Below are 21,442 nucleotides of genomic sequence, written 5' to 3'. Positions count from 1 at the left end.
TACTTCGTAATGGGAAAATGGATGAAAATAATTGGGTTGAATGTACTAAATGTATTTTCCTTATTTTTTAAAAAGTGTGTAATAAACTGTAATAAAAAAAATCAGAAGTGTACTACTAGCAGTTTTGAGTTTTAGTCCTGGCAGGTGAGTATACCAGGGCAGGGGCTTTGTAGTGGTAGACCTGGCAGGTTAGTGGACCAGGTGTATGTCATTGAAGTACTGTGTTGTGGTTAAAGGCTGATTGATTGATATTTTATTTCTATCACGCTCATACATAAGTGTTTTCGAGCGCGAAAAGGCAAGGGAAAAGGAACAGGGGAGAACAAAAACAACGATCTTACTAGGCCCAGTGACATTGAAAACGTGCAAGTGCAGGGTAGAGGGAGAAGGGGGAACAAAAGGAGAGTGCGGAGCGAGAAGGAAAGAACAAAAATAATAAAATAATAAATAAAAAGGAAACAAACAATGGGAGTGCAGCCAGCAAGTGGCAAGTGCTGGGTTTATGGCAGCAGGCTGTGTAGGTCTGAAAGTGCAGGAAGAAAAGGGGAGGGCTGTATGGGTACAGATACAGACCCCAGTGCAGGGGGTGCCCCGGAGGCAGTGCGTGAGGGTCCTAAAATGAGCAGGTACCTGGGCCCAGAGGACAGAGGGTGGCCAGGTGCATGGTGCCGAGGGAGAGTAGAATCAACAGGGGAGAGGGGAGGAGAAGGCAGAAGCAAAGAGGAAGGTTTTGAGGTGCTTCCGGAACCGGAGATGGTTCTCCTCAAGTTTTAGAGTGGCAGGGAGGCTGTTCCAGAGGGAGGCCCCATCCGAAGACAGAGATCTACCCCCAGCTCGTTTCTTTGAGAAACGACTGACTCTGAGGGAGTTAGAGGGAGAAGAGCGGAGTGCTCGAGATGGAAGGTATTTGCGGAGGGATAGCTGAAGGTATGTTGGACCCAGGCCCCAGAAAGCCTTGTGGACAATGCAGAGGGTTTTGAATTTAATCCTTGCATACACTGGGAGCCAATGGAGAGATTTCAGAGCTGGAGAGATACAATCCCAGGGCTTGAGGCCAAGGACAAGTCTCGCAGTCCTGTTCTGGATAAGTTGTAAAGGGCGGAGAGTAGAGGCAGGTAGATTAAGAAAGAGGCTGTTGCAATAGTCCAACTTAGAGAGAACCAGAGCTTGGGAGACAGTGAGCTTCTGGGGGAATAAGAGGAAAGGAAGAATACCTCTGAGGAGGTCCAGTAGGAGGTTTGACTTTTTTGATACATCATCGATGTGGGGGGAGAAGGAGAGTGTGGAATCAAAGGTGACACCAAGGTTCTTGGCCTCGCAGGTGGGGATAGGAGGAGGGCCAAGGGAGGCCGGCCAGAGACTGAGGGGAAAGGCTGTGAAGAAGTGGCAAGACAACTAAATGGTGTTATGAACTGTTGAAATATCATCCTGCCAAATCATCACTGTTGATACCAATGAACTGTGGATGTGTTTTTGTTTTTGAAGAATTTGTGTTGAACTCTATGCTACAAGTGGAGAGACTAAGACGTTTTTGTCTTTTTAAAAAAAAAAATCTTTATGGAGTGCTTGACATTACAACAAAAAAAGAAGGTAGCAGCATTAATGTTTTCTCACTTTGGCTCTGCTCAAGCATAGTATATTATGAGAATCAGTTCAGGTACATTTGCGGTCACATGGAGGTGATGGGGAGTGGAAAAATTACAATTCAGTCAGTAGGCTCTTTTCGTCGTGAGCGTTCCTTTGTACTGATAGCAAGTAATTGTGAAAGGGAGGCCATATGTCTATTGGTTTGCATTTTGTGCGTTGTAGTGAGGGCCATCTCTCCTTCAGGTCAGATGCCCATGTAACAACGTGAAGCCAGTGTTTCACTAACGGGCAGGCAGGGCGTAACCATAATAATAATATACAGTGGATTGCCAATATCATGCAGAGGCTAGCCAGTCTATGAAAGCTGCAGTGTAGTTGCTCAAATCAGTGAAACAAAGTTCAGTTGGGTGGGATCAATAGTACATTCGAATACTGTAGTTATAGTGTTGCATAGCCTGCCCCAGAATTCCCTCAGGCTGTTCCAAAGCATATGGAACTATCCAGCGTCATCGGAGTGACACCTAGGGCAAAGAGCAGTCTGTGTGCGTGCAAAAAGATGTGTAATCTGGCCGGGGTGTCGTGGAATCTGTGTAATATTTTAAACTGTATTAAACGGAATCAGGCGTTATGAGATACAGCTCTGGTTTGTAGACACATGGCCTACCAGGTCTCGTCAGTAATGTCTGCGTCTAGATCTCTGGCCCAAGTGTCTCGAAGTTTCATCAATGGTTTGTTGCCGCGGTTTTGTAGTAGGTCATAAAATCTGGGCACTCCACCCCGAGTAGAGGTTCCCCTCATGATAGCATCTAAGAATGGTTTGTCAGGTGGCAGTACCATGAATTCTGCCCAGGCTTTTTTTAGCAGCGCTAAATACTCGGTGCCTGGCCACAGCAGAATATTTAGGAAGTAGTACAATAGTTTTGGGAGAAGAACCATTTTGAGGAGCGTCATGCGGCCTGTTATTGTGAGAGGAAGTCTTGCCCAAACGCAGAGCTTAGCTACAAGCTGGGGTAAGTATACACCATAGTTGCGGGCATAGAGTGAAGCCGAGTGTCGCATCACAATGACCCCCCAAATATTTAATTTCCAGGGGGACTAGGTGAATCCCATGAGGTCTGATGGTGCGTCAGTCGTGTCAGTAAGTGGGAACGGCTCTGATTTAGCGCAGTTTACCCAAAGTCCGGACAAGGTCCCAAAGGTAGGACATCCTGCTTGATTGGGGCCAGATGGCGCTCCGGGTCACGCACGAATAGGAGTGCGTTGTCGGCATACAGCAAGATAATTTACGGCTCGTCAAAAAGTCTAATTCCTCTCTGAGCATGTCTGCATCAGATTGCGCCAGCTAGCGGCTCCATCACGATGGCAAACAGCATTGGCCACAGCGGCCGTTGTGCAGGAATCAGGGTTTTGCAATCTCATGGTCCGTCCAGCAGTCGTGTTCCACCCGGACAAGGTGGGTGGCATGGGCAGAACGGCCTTGCCTGCGGGCCTCCGAGCAGCGGGGTCCAGTGGGCCATTTGTGAGGCTAGGTGTTTTGGGTAAGTGGCTGCTCCCCCAGGTCAGCGGGTATCAAGTAGTTTCTGGAGTTCCCTGCAATCCGGCAACTAGGTGGCAGTGGGCAGAGCGACACAGCGCCCTGCGCAAGGCAGCCGCCCAGCTGTGGACCACCGTCGCAGATGGACTCCGGTTTGATAAGTTAGTGTTCTGTTGCAGCGTTAGCAGCCATGGTCTTCGGCCTCAGCTGCCACGTAGTCTGGATCAGAGGTGGGCCACCCGGATTCGGGCTTGCAGCGAGGTGATCCGATGCAAGCCCGCAGTGTGGGACAGAGTGAGGGATGCCTCACTGGGATCGGGTGCCACCCGCAGCCAGACCACAGACGGCAAGGGATTCCAGGCAGCCGGTGCAAAGCGTTGGGTTGTAGGAGGGAGACGTGGAGTGCCGAGTAGTCCAATCTCGCCAGTGCGCCCCGCTCTTGGCGTGGGCACAGTAGTCACTCCAGAGGGTTCAACAGGGATGAAACGCAAGGATCAGTTGTACAGGTATTCCACAGAGTGAGCGGCCAACATATATCACCCTTTTAGTTAGGATTTCAGTCGTGTGGCGATGCCGGGCTGTGGTGCTCCTCTCTCAGGTGGCCATCTTCAGTCACGCGCAACAGCACCCCCCGTTTTCATCTATTTTGAATTGTTGGTCAAAGTCCAAGTGAGAGAATTTTGTAGCAAGAAGAACTTTATCATTAGTTGCAAAACGGAACTTCTCTATTTTGAACTGTTGGTTGAAAATCCTTGCTTTGAATCTTGGGAAGGGGATCTCATCCATGTTACAAGGGGAAACAGTTATCAGGTTTATTATTTATCCATTTATTGCATTTGTTATACGCCCAAACCTGGAGGTATCATGGCATAGGTTACATGGTTACAGTGACACATATCTGGTTATATAGGGCAGAAGACATGTAAAATAACAGAAGCTTATCTGGTTACAAAGACATTTGATGTGTAGTGGCCATGGTGAGACATTAGATTACAATACAGCAATAATGCTCGGGTACACAAGTATTACTTGATATAATTCTGCATATTAGAACTTGTTAAATAGCCAAGTTTTTATCAGTTTCTTAAAGCGGGGGTTGGAAGGCTCATTGCTTATGTTCAGCGGTAGCAAATTCCAAATTCTGGGTGCTCCTACAGGAAAGCTAGCTTCCCCTGCCCTGGAGTCCTTGAATCGGGGGAGGGGGGCGTAAATAAATGAGCGCGAGAGCTTGATCTTAGTGACCTGGTTGAGATTTTACGGGCGAGACATTGATTGAGGTAGGTAGGTGCCTCTTGGGCGATGCATTTGTGAGTGATGGCGTGGGATTTGTGAATTATTGTTGCTTGTATAGTCTCTCCTGGTCTGTGAGATGTGGTCCCTTTTTTTATTCCAATTGCTGCGCTCGGAGCTTTATTTTGCAATAGTTGTAATTTAGCTAGATTCGTCTTTGTGGTACGTAGCAGAAGTATGTTGCAATAGTCTAACTTTGAGAGTATAAGGGCTCTTGCTAGAGTGATGCAGTTCTGTGGAGTTAGAATTTGTCGACTAAGGGCGATACATTTGGCCATATAGGCGGTAGAGGAGGCGAAGCAATTGATATGTTTGTTCATGGAGAGATTGGAATCCAAGTATACGCCTAGTGTTTTGACCTGATTTGAAATAGAAATGGGAGTACCATCTATGACAATTAATGCTGAACATGTCTGTTATTCCTGTTATATTTGAATTGCCATATATTCCCTTTAGACATTTGTTGTATGCATAAGTGTGAAGGACTGCTTCCTTTTATTAGTGTTTCCTTTAGTTTATTTTGAAAGACCGGGAAATACTCTTGAGGGTCGGGATAGTAAGGCATTTGTCAAACCTTTTTCAGTTAATAAAATGGCATTTTATGAAAAACCTTTACAAAGTTGTCGCCTCACCTTTGTGACACCTAACAGTACACTCTACCTAAGATATTCCTGGAGGTAAAAGATGAATGCGCTAGATGTGATGGGGAGAACGCAGACTTTAAACACCTAGCGTGGAACTGCAGCCGCATACAGCATTTCTGGTAGGAGGTTAATGGAAAGATTTCAGACATAATAAGACATAGACTGCCAATGCATCCAAAACCATGGCTGCTGGGAATATTCAAAATGAAATGTATTAAAGAAACAAGACTGCTAAATAAGGCTTCCGTTGTGGTTAGGAGGTATGTAGCAATGAATTGGGGAGTGAAAAATATGCCGAACTCTGACCTCTGGCTTAGGAGTTTGGTCTATTTTCGGCACCAAGTGACACATTATGCAACATTAGCACCTACCGCGGCGAATCCACGGGATACACTGCATGTGGATTGGCTTGTTTCCGAGGCTTACCATAGTGTAATCCTGTGGACGAACTTGCGTGCATTCCGTGCCGGGTACACTTTTTTAACTTTTTTTCAAGGCAACCTTGGAAAGGGTGAAGGGACCACGCCCGTCCCCTTCTCCCTTTCGCAAGGTGTTTTTAATTTTTTATTTTTATTTCTCCCATTCATTAGTACGGAGCAAGTTGGCCCAACATGGCGCCCTGTTGCTCCGTACTAATGAAGCAGTACGTGCGTTCTAGTGTTCCTAGAACTAACGCGTACTGGGACGAAACCTTTTCAAATGGCAAAAAAAATTCTGCTTGAAAAGATTTCGTTAGCCATTAGTGTTCCGGAGCTGCAAGCTCTGGAAAACTAGTTTCCCAAGCCTGCAGACCCCGGAATACTAATAGCAATAAGCCCCTCGACGTTGGGCCAATATAGCCTGTGGTAATGCCACTGGGGCCTTCGTTAAGGCCCTCTCTACGTTCGGGCCTGTAACTATTAGGTCAGGGGGCAGTACCTTGGGCGGTATTGGCCCGCAGTCTGGGGGCTTATTGCCACATTATTGCCATCATCCAGCAGAGTAAAAGACATTTGAATAAAACTAAAGGAGTACTTTGCCAAAATGACGAACACAGATGATAACGGTTCTATATGAAGGCGCTGCTTCTGTCTGCATGGCATGGAAAATAATGGCCACAGAGAATGCAACCCAATTTAATGTGAGACTGCTCAGTACATGACAATGACTCACTACAGTTTAATGTAAGACAAGCATCTAATCTGTGGGTGGAATGTTTAATCAAAGTGAAATGGGAAACACTTGGGCTTATTGTCTTCTGTATTTCCGTTTGCTTTATTTTGTTCATTGCAATGTTGAAAAAGGAAAAAACATAAATAGTTTAAATTAATATATTCTTGTTTTTTTATTTTCAAATTATGTTTTTCCACCATAGTCCTCCCTACCTTATCCGACTTGTGTCATAGCATGACTGTTAGCATGTGCCACACTAGTATGGAATTCTTAACTTTAGCTTGCGCGGCATCTAGATAGAAATGTGACTGTTAGCATGTACCGCACCTAGATGGAGTCCCACAATTGCAAGGACAGCAATGCCAACTAACCAACCAACTAACAATTCCATCCCTCTGCATACACCTCTCAAACTATAACCAAACACAACCACAAGCCTAAAACGCAGCAATCCGCACAAACCTCACAACAATGCAACAACAAAACAAACCACATAGATTTGCACAACAGCACACGACGACTACGGACCATAAAACACCCCAAGCCCAGCCAACGGACCCACCGGGCTGAGGCTGACAACAGCACATCACTGCTCTCTTGCACTTTTCCAGTTTATTCCCACTAACCCACCCCCCTCTCCTCCCCTTTTTCAGAGCCGCCAGAGCGCCAGGGGACCACTTCGGTGGTGATAGTGCGCGGTACAAATGTCCTTTAACATTAACATATCTGTAAGTCATCTGAGCCGCCTCCTTTGCTCCGTTTCTCCTCTCCTATTGCTTCACCTCTCTGGACTGCTGACCCAATTTGCACACAATCTGTCTCCCTCTGCCCGTTATTTTTAAATTACCCAATAATGTTACAGATTGGTTAGTCCCGGTACCTATCAGCGGTGGGTCCCAGGCTTGGCTGGAGATGATCTGCCCCAACTCCACACTGATTGTTTCCCTTCTCATTATCCTCGTAAGTTTTGTGTCTCTCTACTCTCTGTGCCTTAAATGCTGACATTCAGTCAGGACACAGACCAAGCACTTAAATCCCTCTGCTGGCAGTTTAAGGTCATGCAGAACCGCCATAGCGGTAGCGCAGCTCTGCATCCAACTCCACCGCTAGAGTAAGTTGGCTTTTCTGGGTCTCCGCTTTTCAAACTGACTTGCATGTCTGGTGAACATTTGTCCTTTTCCACAAGCAGGGTTGCTGGGCCACTTGACTTATGTGCTTTGCAAGCCTTGCTGTCGCTGCTCCCCTGACACTGTTCTGTGCCCTTCCTGCAGGAAAGTCTCATAGGCCCACAGCTACTTTTGTGGGTGTGCTCATTTGGGGGGGGTTACCTGGCCTAAGAGAGGAGGCACGTCCGACTAAGGGGGCCAATCATCATAACCAAAATCTACCTGCCTATGCCCACCCTCTGTGTGCAATTGTAGATGGAAAAAAGTGAATAGCTGTGTGGGCATGTAGGCATTCACTACTGCAGAACCTGCGTAGAACACGTGCTCAGATTATAATCTTTGCTGTTAAAGGGATGTTCTGGTCACTTTCATGCAGCGAACACATACCAAGGTTTTAGGGGAAGGGGGATCATGGACTACCCATACAAGTCACGTACTTTTAAAATTCGTCAAATTGGCCTTAACAGCAACGTTTGACTGTGATTGATAATCCATTAAGATAAAAGTAAATGTACATAGATTTTCACGAAGAGTGAAATATTAGAATTGTGTAAATCCATATTCTATATCTGTTGGAGGGTGTCCCTTTTCCATTATTATGGCCTGATGTATGGTTTAAACACTTAATGAAAGTATGCCTTTTCTGTGCTGCGATAGTACAGTTTGTTGGCAAATGCTGTTTTATTGGGAACGTTTAAGCATTGGGAAAGAAGTGTTTTCTATTATTTGTGTTACTATGAAAGGCTAGTTATTTAGCTGAACGTATTTCGTTTTGTTGATTGTCTTTAATGGTTAGATCGATGTAATTTTATTCCCTCAAACTTCAGGTTGTCAATTTGGATGGAACAATTACCGATGATGAGCAACAGAAATACTCACAGGTATGACATGTTTGTGTCTTCATTTAATTTGTTCCAATGTACTGCACAGTTTTGAAACAGTTTGCACACTGCACACTTTGATACACATATTGTTGTACAAATTAGCAGTTTAGTGAACAATTCAAATGTGTTTGCTAGGAAACCTCACTAGGCTGTAGCCAGAGACAGGAACAAAGGCCTGTTCCTGCGCCCCAGATCACCCCATTCCATACTTCCTCATCGAGGGGTAAGGGCAGGAGCCCCCCCAGCCCAGCAGAGGATCAACGCTCCTAGCGAGCAACACGAACAGGGCCTGCCTGACCCTGTCCCCATACGGCGCCTGACTCGCCCATGCCGGGCGCAGCGCGGCGCGAAACCGAGGCTGAGCCTCGACTCCATCAGCTGGATCCGCCGGCAGGCGGATTCGCCGGCGGCCAGTCCGAAGGCTATACAAAGGCCTGTTCCTGCGCCTGCCATACAAAGGCCTGTTCCTGCGCCTGTTCGTAGCACTGTGGGCCTGGGCCACAGATGCTGCCCCTTAACTCTGGCAAATGAAGGCACGGGACACTCCCTACCCGTCTTGAAACATTGTCAGCCAACAAGGCATCACTGATGTGCCAATGCTTTCAAATTTCCTCATATCCACCAGGCCATGTAAGTAAACCAGTCTTACAGTGTTACATTCTGATTCTAGGCGCTCTAGCTAGAGTTTGCAGCCCACCTGTCCTGGTTGCTAAGTCGCACAATATACCTCTCAATCTTCTACACTGTTTCCTTTGCGGGTCTATCTATAGAGCCCAACACCTGTTTGGCTTATAAATACTTACTGACCTCACTGTCTGTGCTATGCCTTATGATCAATAGAAGACCTCATTTATACTGTGTTGTGCCTTATGGTCGCCCCAGACCACAGTTGATTTTGTGTTGTGCCTTATGGTCATTAGCAGACCACATTGAGACTGTGTTGTGCCTTATGGTCAATAGCAGACCACATTTATACTGTGTTGTGCCTTATGGTCAATAGCAGACCACATTGTGTGGTGCCTTTGGTCGCCTATTAGACCACATTTACCATTGTGTTGTGCCTCTTGGTCGCCTATTAGACCACATTTACTGTCTGTGCTATGCCTTACGATCAATAGAAGACCACATTTATACTGTGCTGTGCCTTATGGTCGCCCCTGACCACAGTTGATTTTGTGTTGTGCCTTATGGTCAATAGCAGACCACATTTATACTGTATTGTGCCTTATGGTCAATAGCAGACCACATTGTGTTGTGCCTTTTGGTCGCCTATTAGACCACATTTACCATTGTGTTGTGCCTTTTTGGTCGCCTATTAGACCACATTTACCAGTGTGTTGTGCCTCTTGGTCGCCTATCCGACCACATTTACCATCGTGTTGTGCCTCTTGGTCGCCTATCCGACCACATTTACCATTGTGTTGTGCCTCCTGGTCGCCTATCCGACCTCATTTACAGTTGTTGTGCCTTGGTCACTCGGCCGCCCACAGACTACGTTGTCTGTTTTGATGCCCTGCATAGCTACTCCTCAATTAAATTCAATCAATTTATGCTGTGCCTCTATTCGCTAATAGACCACCCCCGTCACCTTGTGTACCAGTATCACCTTAAACATCATGTATTGGTACCTATCAACGCTCATACACCTACTGTACACTTACAGTAGTTATTGGTCCAGCCAGCCTGACCTACACTCTAAACATTACACACCCACTAGATTAGGCATGGCACCCACCACCTCCTCCCTGAGGCCTAGCACCATGACACCCGCAAATCTATACTTGGATGATCCAGCACTCTGGATACGACACTTTGCCTCCAAACCAACACCCAACCAACCCTGTACTATCACCATCAGAAATTCTAGACTGAACTCCAGAACTAGACCACCCACCCACCCAGGCTCGTACCATTCTAGCTCACTGAAGAGAAATACCAGTCTGAACATCCGAACCAGTCCACCTACCTCCCAGTACTCTCACCACCCTAGTATCTTAAGCAGGAACTCCAGACTAAGAGCCCGTACCATAAAACACTCGCATCTTGCCCATAATCGTGCTGCTCCCCCCTTTGACATCAACAATCTAGCCCACAATCCACCGCCAACATTTGAAAAAAACTTCAAAAAAGATAAACTCATCAAAGCAGCACTAGTGAATGCCAGGTCTCTTCCTGCCCATGCTCTCGACATTGCTGACTTTATAACCTATGAAAACCTTGATGTCCTCGCAGTCACTGAAACCTGGCTCAATGCCGCATCCGGCCCATCTCTTGCCCTCGCAATACCTAATGATTATGCCATCATAAGATCTGACAGAAACACCACTCAAACAAAGGGAGGCGGACTTGCCTTCATATACAGAAATACCTTCGACATCAAAATCATCCAAGATGCGCAAATCCCGTCTGCCGAATCCTTGTCAATTAAGCTACCCCTCTCACCCAACCACACGGCCACCGTGCACCTCATTTATCGACCACCAGGACCCATCGCCTCTTTCACAGAGGACATTGCATCACTTATATCCATAAACACCAAACCTAACTCGCAAACCATCCTACTTGGGGACTTTAACCTCGGTCTCAATGATCCTAAAGACACCAATGCCCTTGACTTAGCCAATTCATTATCTGATTTGGGTCACACGCACATCATCCACGAATCTACCCATATTAAAGGTAGAACTCTAGACTGGCTCTCACACATCAACTGCTCTATTGACCTCCTATCTAATGACCCATGCATCTGGTCAGACCACCACAAACTAACCTTTGCTATCAAAGCTAACACTACTCACTCAGCGCCCACCATCGCCCCTGCCATCCGCACGAGAAATAAGAAAGACATTACTCCCGACAAACTCCTACCTATACTACTCCCCATATTGAATAACATTGATTCAGATGCAGACCCTACAGCTCTAGTGGACACCTACAACCAGGCTATACTTAAAGCTCTGGATTCCATTGCCCCGCTAAAACTGCGGAAACCGAAACCACAGCGTCACCTTAACACATGGTTCACGCCTCAGTTAAGAGAACTACGTAAAGCCAAAAGAACCGCTGAGGCACTTTTGAAAAAACATCCCACAGCACCGAACAAATTTGAACTAACCCTAGTATCCTCTAGCTACAAAGAAGCCATACTCCTAGCCAAAAAAGACTCCTATAACAAAAGGATTACACAAGCGGAATCCAATACTAAAGAACTCTTCAAAATACTCAAAGAATTAGAATCCCCTATTGCCCCGACTGACAAAGGTATTACTGACGCACTATGGTGCAGCAACATCCAGAAAGCCTTATTAGATAAAATAGCTTGTCTACAATCCAAAATTAACGCAAAAAAATCTGTGCTATCTGTAGACCCTAACCACAAACAACTGCCTAACATACCTCCAACCTTCCAAACGACTTGTAAACCTTTCAGCTTCTCACCCCTTTCAACGTGGGAAGTAGAAAACATCATCAGGAAACTGAAACCTTCAAACTGCCAAGGCGATGCCTGCCCTGCCCCGATGGTTAAAGCAGCTGCACACGATCTGGCGCCATTCATTACCAATCTCATCAATGCCTCTTTCAAATCTGGAATAGTTCCTGACAATCTTAAAGACGCTTGGGTCATTCCACTCCTCAAAAAACCTACGCTTGACCCAGCTAACCCGTCTAATTACAGACCAATAACGACGGTACCTTTCCTATTAAAAATACTGGACAGAGCAGCCTACCTACAAATACAGGCTTATCTAGAAGCCAACAACCTCTTAGGGCTCAGGCAATCAGGCTTCCGACCAAGACACGGTACGGAAACTGCACTTATTGACCTTACCACCCAGATCCAAACCTTGAAAGACCATGGCAAACTTGCACTCCTTTTATTGCTTGACCTGTCAGCAGCGTTTGATTTGGTTAACCATCAAACACTCTGCCAACACCTGAAATCTGCAGCCCACTTTTCAGATGCAGCCAGGGCATGGATCAGTTCCTTCCTGGCGAACAGAACCATGAGGGTCTTCTCTCCCACAGATTCCGCCGAGCCGGCCCCAGTACCTTGTGGTGTCCCGCAAGGCTCATGCGTGTCCCCGACACTTTATAATATATTCACGAAACCCCTCTTCGATATCCTAGACTATCTGGGTGTCACGTATACCAATTACGCGGACGACACCCAGATACTCTTTCCTATCACGGGTGACTACGAAATAGACAGTACGACCCTCAATGAAATCTACTCAGTTATACAAGCATGGATGGCACACCATGGCTTGTGTCTCAATGACGATAAAACCGAGCTGATTATCTTGGGCACTCATGCCAAACTTAAAAATCTCAATCCCTCATTCAAAGCATTTACCATTGATGGCAATCTCATCTCAGTCTCTAATAACACTAAAACCCTTGGTATTTACATTGATGCTACCTTATCCCTCTCTAAACAAACCAACGCAGTAGCGTCATCAGCTGCTTACACTTGCAAGCTTATCACTGCATGCAGACCATTCATCTCCGCACCCAACTGTATCACTCTAGCGAGAGCTCTAGTCCTTTCCAAAATAGACTACTGCAACGCCCTTTACTTGGGCACCAGCCATAAAAATATTAATAAACTACAAGTAGTCCAAAACAATGCAATCAGAGCTGCCTTGAACATCCCCAAAAAAGCACACATATCTGAGACCAGACGTAACCTACGCTGGCTCCCTGTCAAGCACAGAATATCCCTGAAAACGCTTGCCCTCACACACAAAGTCAGGGCTAACCTTGCTCCAGCATACCTCACTAACCACTTCACACCACACTCCGCCTTGAGACCTCTTAGAGCAGCCCAAACTAACACCTTGACCATACCGAGATTTAAACTCCTCAACTCGGGTGGAGCTAGCTTCCCGGTACAAGCATCCAAACTATGGAACACCATCCCCCCACATCTACGCGCAGAACCGTCATTCAACCGGTTCAAACATAGCACGAAATGTTGGCTCCATAACACGGACTCCTGACAGCTTAACTTCTGCGCATGCACTTGTTTATTATGCCAGCTCCTACCTGTAACTATTTTGGAACCTGGCCGACTGTATTGTTTTGATTGCATACTGTATTGTTTTGATTGCATACCTATGTAACTGTATCCTTCCTGTAACTGTAACGTAACTCTGTTTAACCCTGTAACCAGCGCTACCTTACGCGCCCATATGCCCCAGGGCCTGGCTGCGCTTTATAAATAAACTAAATACAAATACAAATACAGAGAGAGAGGCACACCTATTGACATGAGGGAAGCATTCACATCTCTGAACACTGAGGCAAAACCCCTCCAAAATCCCCACAAAGTGCACATATGCTTCACCGTGGTGGTATGTTCTCCCAATGTGTCTTGCTTCTAATGCACAACACGGTGATTTCACTTTTCAGTGAATGAAGGAGCGGAAGCAAAGTCTATTCCTTCGTTCCCTGTGGTCAGTGGTCCCCTAGTTGTTGAATAAACTTTGTCCGGCCTTGCACGCCAATTCGGTAAACTCTCTCAAATCCCTTATTTAATAGCAACCAGCCAACTGCCAAATTCATCTCACAACTGTGTTATGATCCATGCAAAGAACAAAGGCATTTCTTCTTGCATTCCAGAGCCTCCTTTTAGTGGCACTTCTCCTTCCACTGCACTGAGTGCCGCCTCCTTAAGAGGTCTCCTCCAGTGGCAGTAGGAGCGAAACCGAACTCTGCTGCATCCCTGACCCACTGTGCACAGTAAGGCACAGGAAACTAGTGGGCAGAACAGCCTCAATCTAATGCAGAGTCCGCTGCAATCGGGGATAGCAACAGGTCCCAGGCCTCCACAGAGTGAGGCCCACCCCAGAGACACCTCAGACTGGTGTTTAAGTTCAGCTGTGCCCGTCACTCTCTCTGGAGCACCAGGGTCCTAAAAAAAACCTCAGTTGCTACTTTATGTATTCTTTTGCACTTGAATTGCTGTACTCAAACTCTGATCAGGAGTACTCCGCTAAGCCATATACCATCTCCAAAGGTTGCAGAAGGTCGTGTCATGCATCTTCCATGTATCCCTGAGCAAAGCACCTCCCTGTTAAATTCACCAGGGTTGCATGTCATGCTACCTAATTTGCTCTGCACGCTGAGGGTAACACTTATCATTCGCCTTACAGCCAGCTGATAGGAGAGATCATATGAAATGTGGGCTATTATCCTCCTTATCACCGTGCAGAGACGCCACTAGTAGAAAAGTGTTTGGTTCAAGTATATCTTAACATTGCAATGAAAGCACAGGAAAAAAGCTGCATGGCCATGCCGGCTGCTGCAAACTATACCCGTGAAATATAGTAGTGGGGGTCACAATGTGGACCATTTTCTTTCGTTCTTTCATATTTTGAGAGTCCAAAGAAGACATATTTTATTGGCTAGGGGGATTTGCACTAGGAGTGATGCAGTGTTTCGGTTTTGAACAATCGAGTCACCATTGTGATGGATCATGAGGACGCACTCACTACATTGCCATTGACCCTTAGAATTAGCCGTGTGGAAGTGAAATAATGATTGGTTTGAAAGAGGGCATGGTGGCATGTATGCTTTGTTTCGTTCAGGAGGTGCTCATTCATCCCTGCTTTATTGCACTCTGGGACTTGCAGTCTTGGTTTTACATTTGGGAAAATCAAAACTGCAAGTTCCAGAATGCATAGAAAAACTGTTTGTGACCAAATGACAGACATGTTTGCGTGCGTGTATTAAATAGTAATTATTATGCATTGGAAAGCACGATGTGAAGGCCAAATACCTGGGCTGTGGAGGGTTAATTTGGAAGTGGCCCTCTGCATATGTAGACAGAGCTACGGAAGAAAAGTTATGTAATGCATTTAATCGATAATGATGTATATGAATGGCTCTTAAACATCCCATGAGTGTGGAAGTGCAGTGAAATGAACCATCACAGGAGAGGGAGTCTATAAGTAGTAGATACAAAAGTTTCGATACAGAATATATAACAAACACTTATTTAGAATATAAGTTATCAACAATCGCAAAGTCCATCACAGTGATAATTAAAAGAAGCCAGCATTAAACCCGTAGGGCAGTGAATGTGGAAGGAGGACGGAAATCCTGGCGCTGGATGCTACAAGAGCGTTTGACAGCATGGATTGGAACTACCTTAAACTCAAGCTGGCGCAGCTGGTTTGTGGAGAAACCTTTACGCGGATGCTCCTAGCCAGTTTTCATATCCCCTCCACAAAACTCCAAGTGAATGGGAGAAGCTCGGAACCCGTATCTATTCGGAGAGGCACCAGACCGGGGTGCCCGCTTTCTCCCCTGGTTTTCGCCATGGCTGTGCAGCCTCTGGCACATGCAATCAGGGAGGACCCAACAATAAAGGGCGTAGTGGTGAAAGGGAAAGAACACTAAGTGGCATTGTATGCCGACAATGTATTGATGTTCCTTCGATACACTGGGAGTACCCTACCGAAGGTGCTGGCTCTCATGGAGAACTTGCAGGGGTCTCTGGATTCCGCGTCAATTTTGCAAAGTACAGGGCTCTTAATGTTAGAGGACCAAGCAGAGGTATTGAGGTGGCAGGGTTCCTACACACTGGTTTGGGAGCGGGATTATCTAGAATATCGTGGGGTGAATCTGACCTCCACGCACAAAGGGAACTTTCATGCCAATATCCCAGGCCTCCTGGGAAGCCTCAGGGGGGACTTAAATAGATGGTATCTGCAGGTGTTATCCAGGGTTCGCAAGAATTATGGCGGTCAAAATTACACTTCTACCTAGATTTCTATATGTCGTGGGCGCTCTTCCGTTTTGGATTCCCCCCAGACTGATAGCACGACTACAGAAAGAGATATTGCAGTTTATTTGGGGAGCCAAGAAACCTTGGGTAGCTAGGAAAATATTGTTTAGAGGGGATCGGGGGTCCCAGAGATGTCCCGCAACCTCGCAGCAGCTGAATTGGCACCAATGCTGCACTGGTCCTCACAGGACACTGAGAAAGGGTGAGGTGGGTTCGAACAGGCCCCGGACATTCTGCTGGGGTGTGTGGGGTTTCTAAAAGTTGAATCAAGAGAGGCTGGGGGGCTTAGGCTAGAATGCACAAGAACCACTCTCCGCTATTGGGACAAAGCGCTACGGGCTAGAAAACATAGTCCAGGCGAAGGCCTCTCACTCCAATGAGCTACAATAAAGAGTTCACACCAGGAGCAGCTTCTGGGCAAAAGAACCACCTCCCAGACATTAAAAGATTTTTTTCAGGGCGGAGCACCTTTGCAGTTTGAAGCGTGCAAAGCCAAACTTTCGCTTCCGGAAGGTGAAGGGCTCCACTATGCGCAAATTAGGCACTGAGTCACATCCAAAGAGTGCAGAGAGGTGGCCAGTAGAACAGCAGTGGGTCAGGAACTTACAATGAAGGAGGGGGCCCTGGGGAAGGGCATTTCAAGACTGTACCATCTCCTGGACAGGGTGGAGGTTGAGGATAAATTACCATACATGGGGAGATGGGAACAGGATGTGGTAATATCCATCTCGGAAGAGGAATGGTGGCAGATTTGGAGGCGAGTGCAGAAGAGCTCTAGATGCTCTTTGATAAATGAGTCAGCATATAAGATATACATGCAATGGTACATGACCCAATAGAGGCTGCACATGGCAAATCTGAACATCTCAAGAGACTGTTGGAGGGGATGCGGGCAGGTGGGGGACATGTCCAAAGGCAAAATCTTTTCGGAAGGAATTTTTGAGTCACATCAGGGAGATTTTGGGGGTACAGCTACCAATTTATCCAAAGGTGATATTCTTGGGGGCAGTAGCGGAGGGCCTGTATGTTGCAAGTGGGACAAGGGCCACTTTGATTACTTACATGCTAGCTGCAGCATGGATTACACTGGCACACAATTGGAAATCGGAGCATGGCCCGATATTCGCAATGCAGTGGGTAAGAATGTGGGGGATTTTGGCCATGGAAAAAGTGTGTGCGTTGGCAATGGGTAAATAGCAAAGCTTTGTAAAAGTATGGCTCCCATTCCATGAAATCGTAGCCGACAGAGACAATCAACTCCACAAGCCAGTCATACTAAGAATCATTTCGGTACTGTGAACTTGAAAAATTGGACATCAACGAGGGTACCCTTGGATTGACGAATGGTCTATGCCGGAACCCTGGAGTGCAATGTGAAAATATTGCACAATGGCTTGTAATCGTACCACCAATGTTAAAGTTTTTTTTGGTGTGAGGGGAATGGGGGGGGGGGGACGGGCACCAAAATATGATGTCGAGGTATATAGTTTGCATGAGTTCATTAACTGCTAGTGCATTTTAAAATAAAATAAAGCTTGTAAAAAAAAAAAAAAAGAAGCCAGCATTTCATTCCTAGTGCACAAGCTGATTTCATCATTCACACAAGTACCATTGGCTGGTGATACTCTGTCATCCCAATCTCACTAATCTTTTCCCCACTCATTGATCAGAGGAATTAGCCATCGGTAAGCCTCCCATGGCTACAGTATCTTTTTAGATTTTTACCTATGTCCTCCATTCAGATAAAACACCTTTTCCCATAAAAACCCTGTTCATGCGTTCTGGCCTCTCCGTTCCAGACCTTGTTCTTTTCCCCAGCACCTGGCAATATCCTGTTTTGCCACTGTAAGGACTGTTTCTAAAAACAAATATAGGATGTCCCTGGGCCTGACCGCTTCTCTAACCACCCCGTAATTACAATTTGGGCCCCTCTGGATCGTCCACTCAAAGTTCCTCCCAAATGCCTTATGCCACATTTCAATGTAGTCAGTCACATACCAGAAATCTCAGTAAACCTGTGTGACCTTAAACATAGATTATCCATGTTTCTCCCCGTATCATGGAGCCTGCATATGGAAGAGTATTGCATATATAACCATTTTATTTGTGTTCAACTTAGTTGTGAGTTTGAGGAAATGTTCTGATGTGACCTTACATCCAATCCTCATCTGTGAGCTCACTTACGTTTTAAGAACATTTATGCTACAATTTGTCATTGGGGAGTATCACTGATCCCCAGCCTAATATCTCCTCCCATGTGGCCAGGGGAAGGCAGCTGCTACCTGATCCTGACCATGGGGGTTGCCTTATGAGGGAGGAGATGGCTGTAGTGAGAAGTGGTGACTCCTTCGGAGCTGCGCACTATTCATCCTTTTGTGAGGATGAAGATCCTATAATCCCCAAATACCTGATGGCATGCTGCCACTACACAAAACCCACCCATGTTAAAGCCCAAAAGATAATACATGAGAAACTACCTAATCAGAATATGTTTTCCACTTTGGGAATATATGGGTCATATGTGGTACCCCCTGACTGTAAGGGTTCTGTCTTGGGTACATGTTATTGTACATAATGTTCAAATGACCTCTTCGAAGGGATTGTGTCCTCCGACGTATTCCTTATCTTTGATAGATCATCTCCCAGCTTGCTGGCCTCGGAAAAAAATCTTCAGTAGAGGGCGCTTCGCGTCGACGTCCCTCGAGCCGATGTCCCTCGACGGCCACTGTATGGGCGCCGACATCACCACACGTATAAATAGACTCACGCAGCGTCCGTTGCTCATTCCTGTTTTTCCGCGCTTCGTGTGGCCTCGGAATATTGTTGCTCAGTTCTTCAGTCAAATATAGCGATATATTCCTCGTGAATACCGACTCGTACTCGATGGCTTCCTCACCCGAACCGACTACTTCACGGTCCGGCTTCAAAAAATGTCGAGACTGTGGAAAGAAAATGTCGTTGACGGATCCTCACAGGATCTGTTTGTGGTGCCTGGGAATCGAGCACCATTGTTCGGAGTGCGAGGACTGCATGTCCATGACGGCGAAAGCCTTGAAGGAGCGTAAGGTGAAGCTCGAGAGAGGTAAGGCAGTTAAAACTTCTTCGAAAGTTTCCTCGGCGGAGTCGAGACATTAGTCTCCTCGCCATCATAAAAGACATTCTCGTTCTAGGTCTCAAAGCAGTTCCCATCACTCTTCGAGATCTAAGCATTAAAAAAGAGACGTCGAAGATCCCCTTCCTCGTCTTAGTCTTCTTCTGTTTTCTCAAAAAGGGTCTCTTGCCCCACAAAACATAGCGCTCAGGCTGAGTGGGAGGAATTCAGGAAAAAGATGCTAAGCGTCTTTGAGAAAGCGGCCTCGACCCCCTCGAAGACTGCTGAGGGTGATACCCTGGGTGAAGGACCCGAAAAATCAAAAAGCCGCGAGTCGCAGTACCTGGCGAAAGAAGCCACTCGAGCGTCACGAACCTTCGAGTAAAGGCAAAGTTGCATCGTCCACGCCGTCGTCAAAGATCCCTTCGACACATAGATCGGCGTCGTCGACGCCATTATCGAAGGGTTCTTCGACGCACAGGTCAGTCGAGTCGCCGCCGTCTTCGACGCCGAAAAAGGATAAACCCACGGCCACCTCACAGCCAGTGGCCATACCCAGAGCACAAGAATGTCGTCGACAACCTCGAGTAGAATCCCGATACTCTCGAGTTCATCGAGGCGTCTACCACCTTTCTCGACGCCTTTTTCGATGGCTTCGAAGCCTGTAACGTCTGCGTAGACGACGTTGACGTTTTCTCAGTCAATCATGACAAATTTGGCTCCTTCTCCTCTGGAAATGGGATTTATACCATTTTCAAGACCTGACCACTTCAGGGTCTTATCTTCTATTTATGAAGAAGGGGAGGATTCAGATCAGGAAAGACCTTTTAAGTTGCAGGGATCTGCAACTCCTGCACCAGAGGAATTTGCCTCTGAGGAAGGTAGGTTGAAAGACCTCCATGAAACCCTACAGGAAGCAAGTGGGTTAGACACTTCCCCAGAAGTGGAATTTGCCACACCAGACCCAGGGGAACATGCTGAAACCCCTTATAGAACCTTGATGGCAAGGATAATAGAGTTTATGGGATGGTCCACACCCTCGCCTGCTTTTCAGCAAGACGACCTCACAGACATCTTGGTCAAAGGTCCACTGGAGGATCCTGTGGTGCCATTTCATGCGGCATTACAAAGGAGAATATTGGCAAACTGGGAAACACCTGAGGTAATCCTGGCAGTTAACAAGAAACTATCGGCTAAATATCAGTTGTCTTCTGCTGACCCTGAATATTTATCCAAACACCCAACTCCAGAGAGTCTGGTTGTTCAGGCAGCTACTTCAGCAGGTAGTAAATCGGCTTACCCTACTGTTCCACAGGACAGGGATGATAAGAGATATGACTCTATGGCCAAAAAAGTATTTTCCGCATGTAGCATGGCGTTGAAATCCATCAATGCTACTTGTATGCTCGCAAGGTTCAGCCACACACTTTGGGAGTGTGCTTCATCAGCGGCTGACTGCCTTCCGGAGGGAGAAGAAAGGGAAGCGTTTCTCAACATCATTAAGGATGGTAAGGATGCAATCTGCGAATCCCTTCCGACTGGCATCGATTCTGCTGACAGTATAAGCAGGGCCATGGCGGCAAGTACAACAACCAGGAGATTTGCTTGGTTGCGAAAGTCTGGTTTTGCCCCAGATGTGCAAAGTAGACTCTTGAATATGCCCTTTGACGGCTCTTCTTTGTTTGGTAAGAAGGCGGATGACCATTTAGAAAAACTACAAACATCAAAGGCAGCAGCAAAATCCTTAGGAGCTGCAATCCGTCAGACACCATATCGCCCCTCAGGAACCTCTTGGAGAGGTAAGTCCTTTCGCTTTTATTCCGCATTCGGAAAGGGCAGAGGACAGCCGGTTCAAAGGGGTCAGAAGAAATTCACCTGAGGTGGACGGGGTAAAAACACCAAAAGCCGCAGCAGGTGCCTCTTTACTCTCGCCATCTGCATCAGCCGCCTCCAAACCGCTCTGAGGACTCTCTTCACAAAACACCAGTAGGGGGCAGGTTAACTCAACACCTGACGGAATGGCAGGCTATTACGTCAGATGCTTGGGCATTGGAGACAGTTGCCCAAGTTTACTGCCTGCCTTTTCTACGCATCCCTCAGTCATCCACCGGGGAACAGCTCTCTGAGTTCCAGATCCGCTCCTCTTGCAGGAAATTGTAGACCTGCTAGAGAAAGGTGCCATAGAACCTGTAGCGGAGAGGAACAAGGGCTGGTACTCCCCCCTACTTTCTCATATCGAAGAAAGACGGAGGACTGAGACCTATCTTGGACTTACGAGAATTGAACAAGTTCCTCAGGAAGG

At 46.7% G+C, this 21,442-nt stretch overlaps 1 protein-coding gene across 6 annotated transcripts in view; it reads left to right on the top strand.

The window, feature by feature from the left end:
• Window positions 1-21,442, top strand: part of PATJ (PATJ crumbs cell polarity complex component) — a 3,332,662-nt gene that overhangs the window by 688,768 nt on the left and 2,622,452 nt on the right. For all 6 annotated transcript variants that reach the window (XM_069642041.1, XM_069642043.1, XM_069642045.1 and 3 more), the window contains one exon: window positions 8,201-8,254. In XM_069642041.1, the coding sequence (XP_069498142.1) occupies window positions 8,201-8,254 (54 nt within the window). The remainder of the gene's footprint in view (window positions 1-8,200; window positions 8,255-21,442) is intronic.

This window comes from Ambystoma mexicanum, chromosome 1q (assembly GCF_040938575.1).
Source record: "Ambystoma mexicanum isolate Mex_15411 chromosome 1q, UKY_AmexF1_1, whole genome shotgun sequence".
NCBI classification, from domain to species: domain Eukaryota; kingdom Metazoa; phylum Chordata; class Amphibia; order Caudata; family Ambystomatidae; genus Ambystoma; species Ambystoma mexicanum.
Note: the sequence above shows the minus strand (reverse complement) of the source record. Positions and strands in the feature narration are given on the sequence as shown.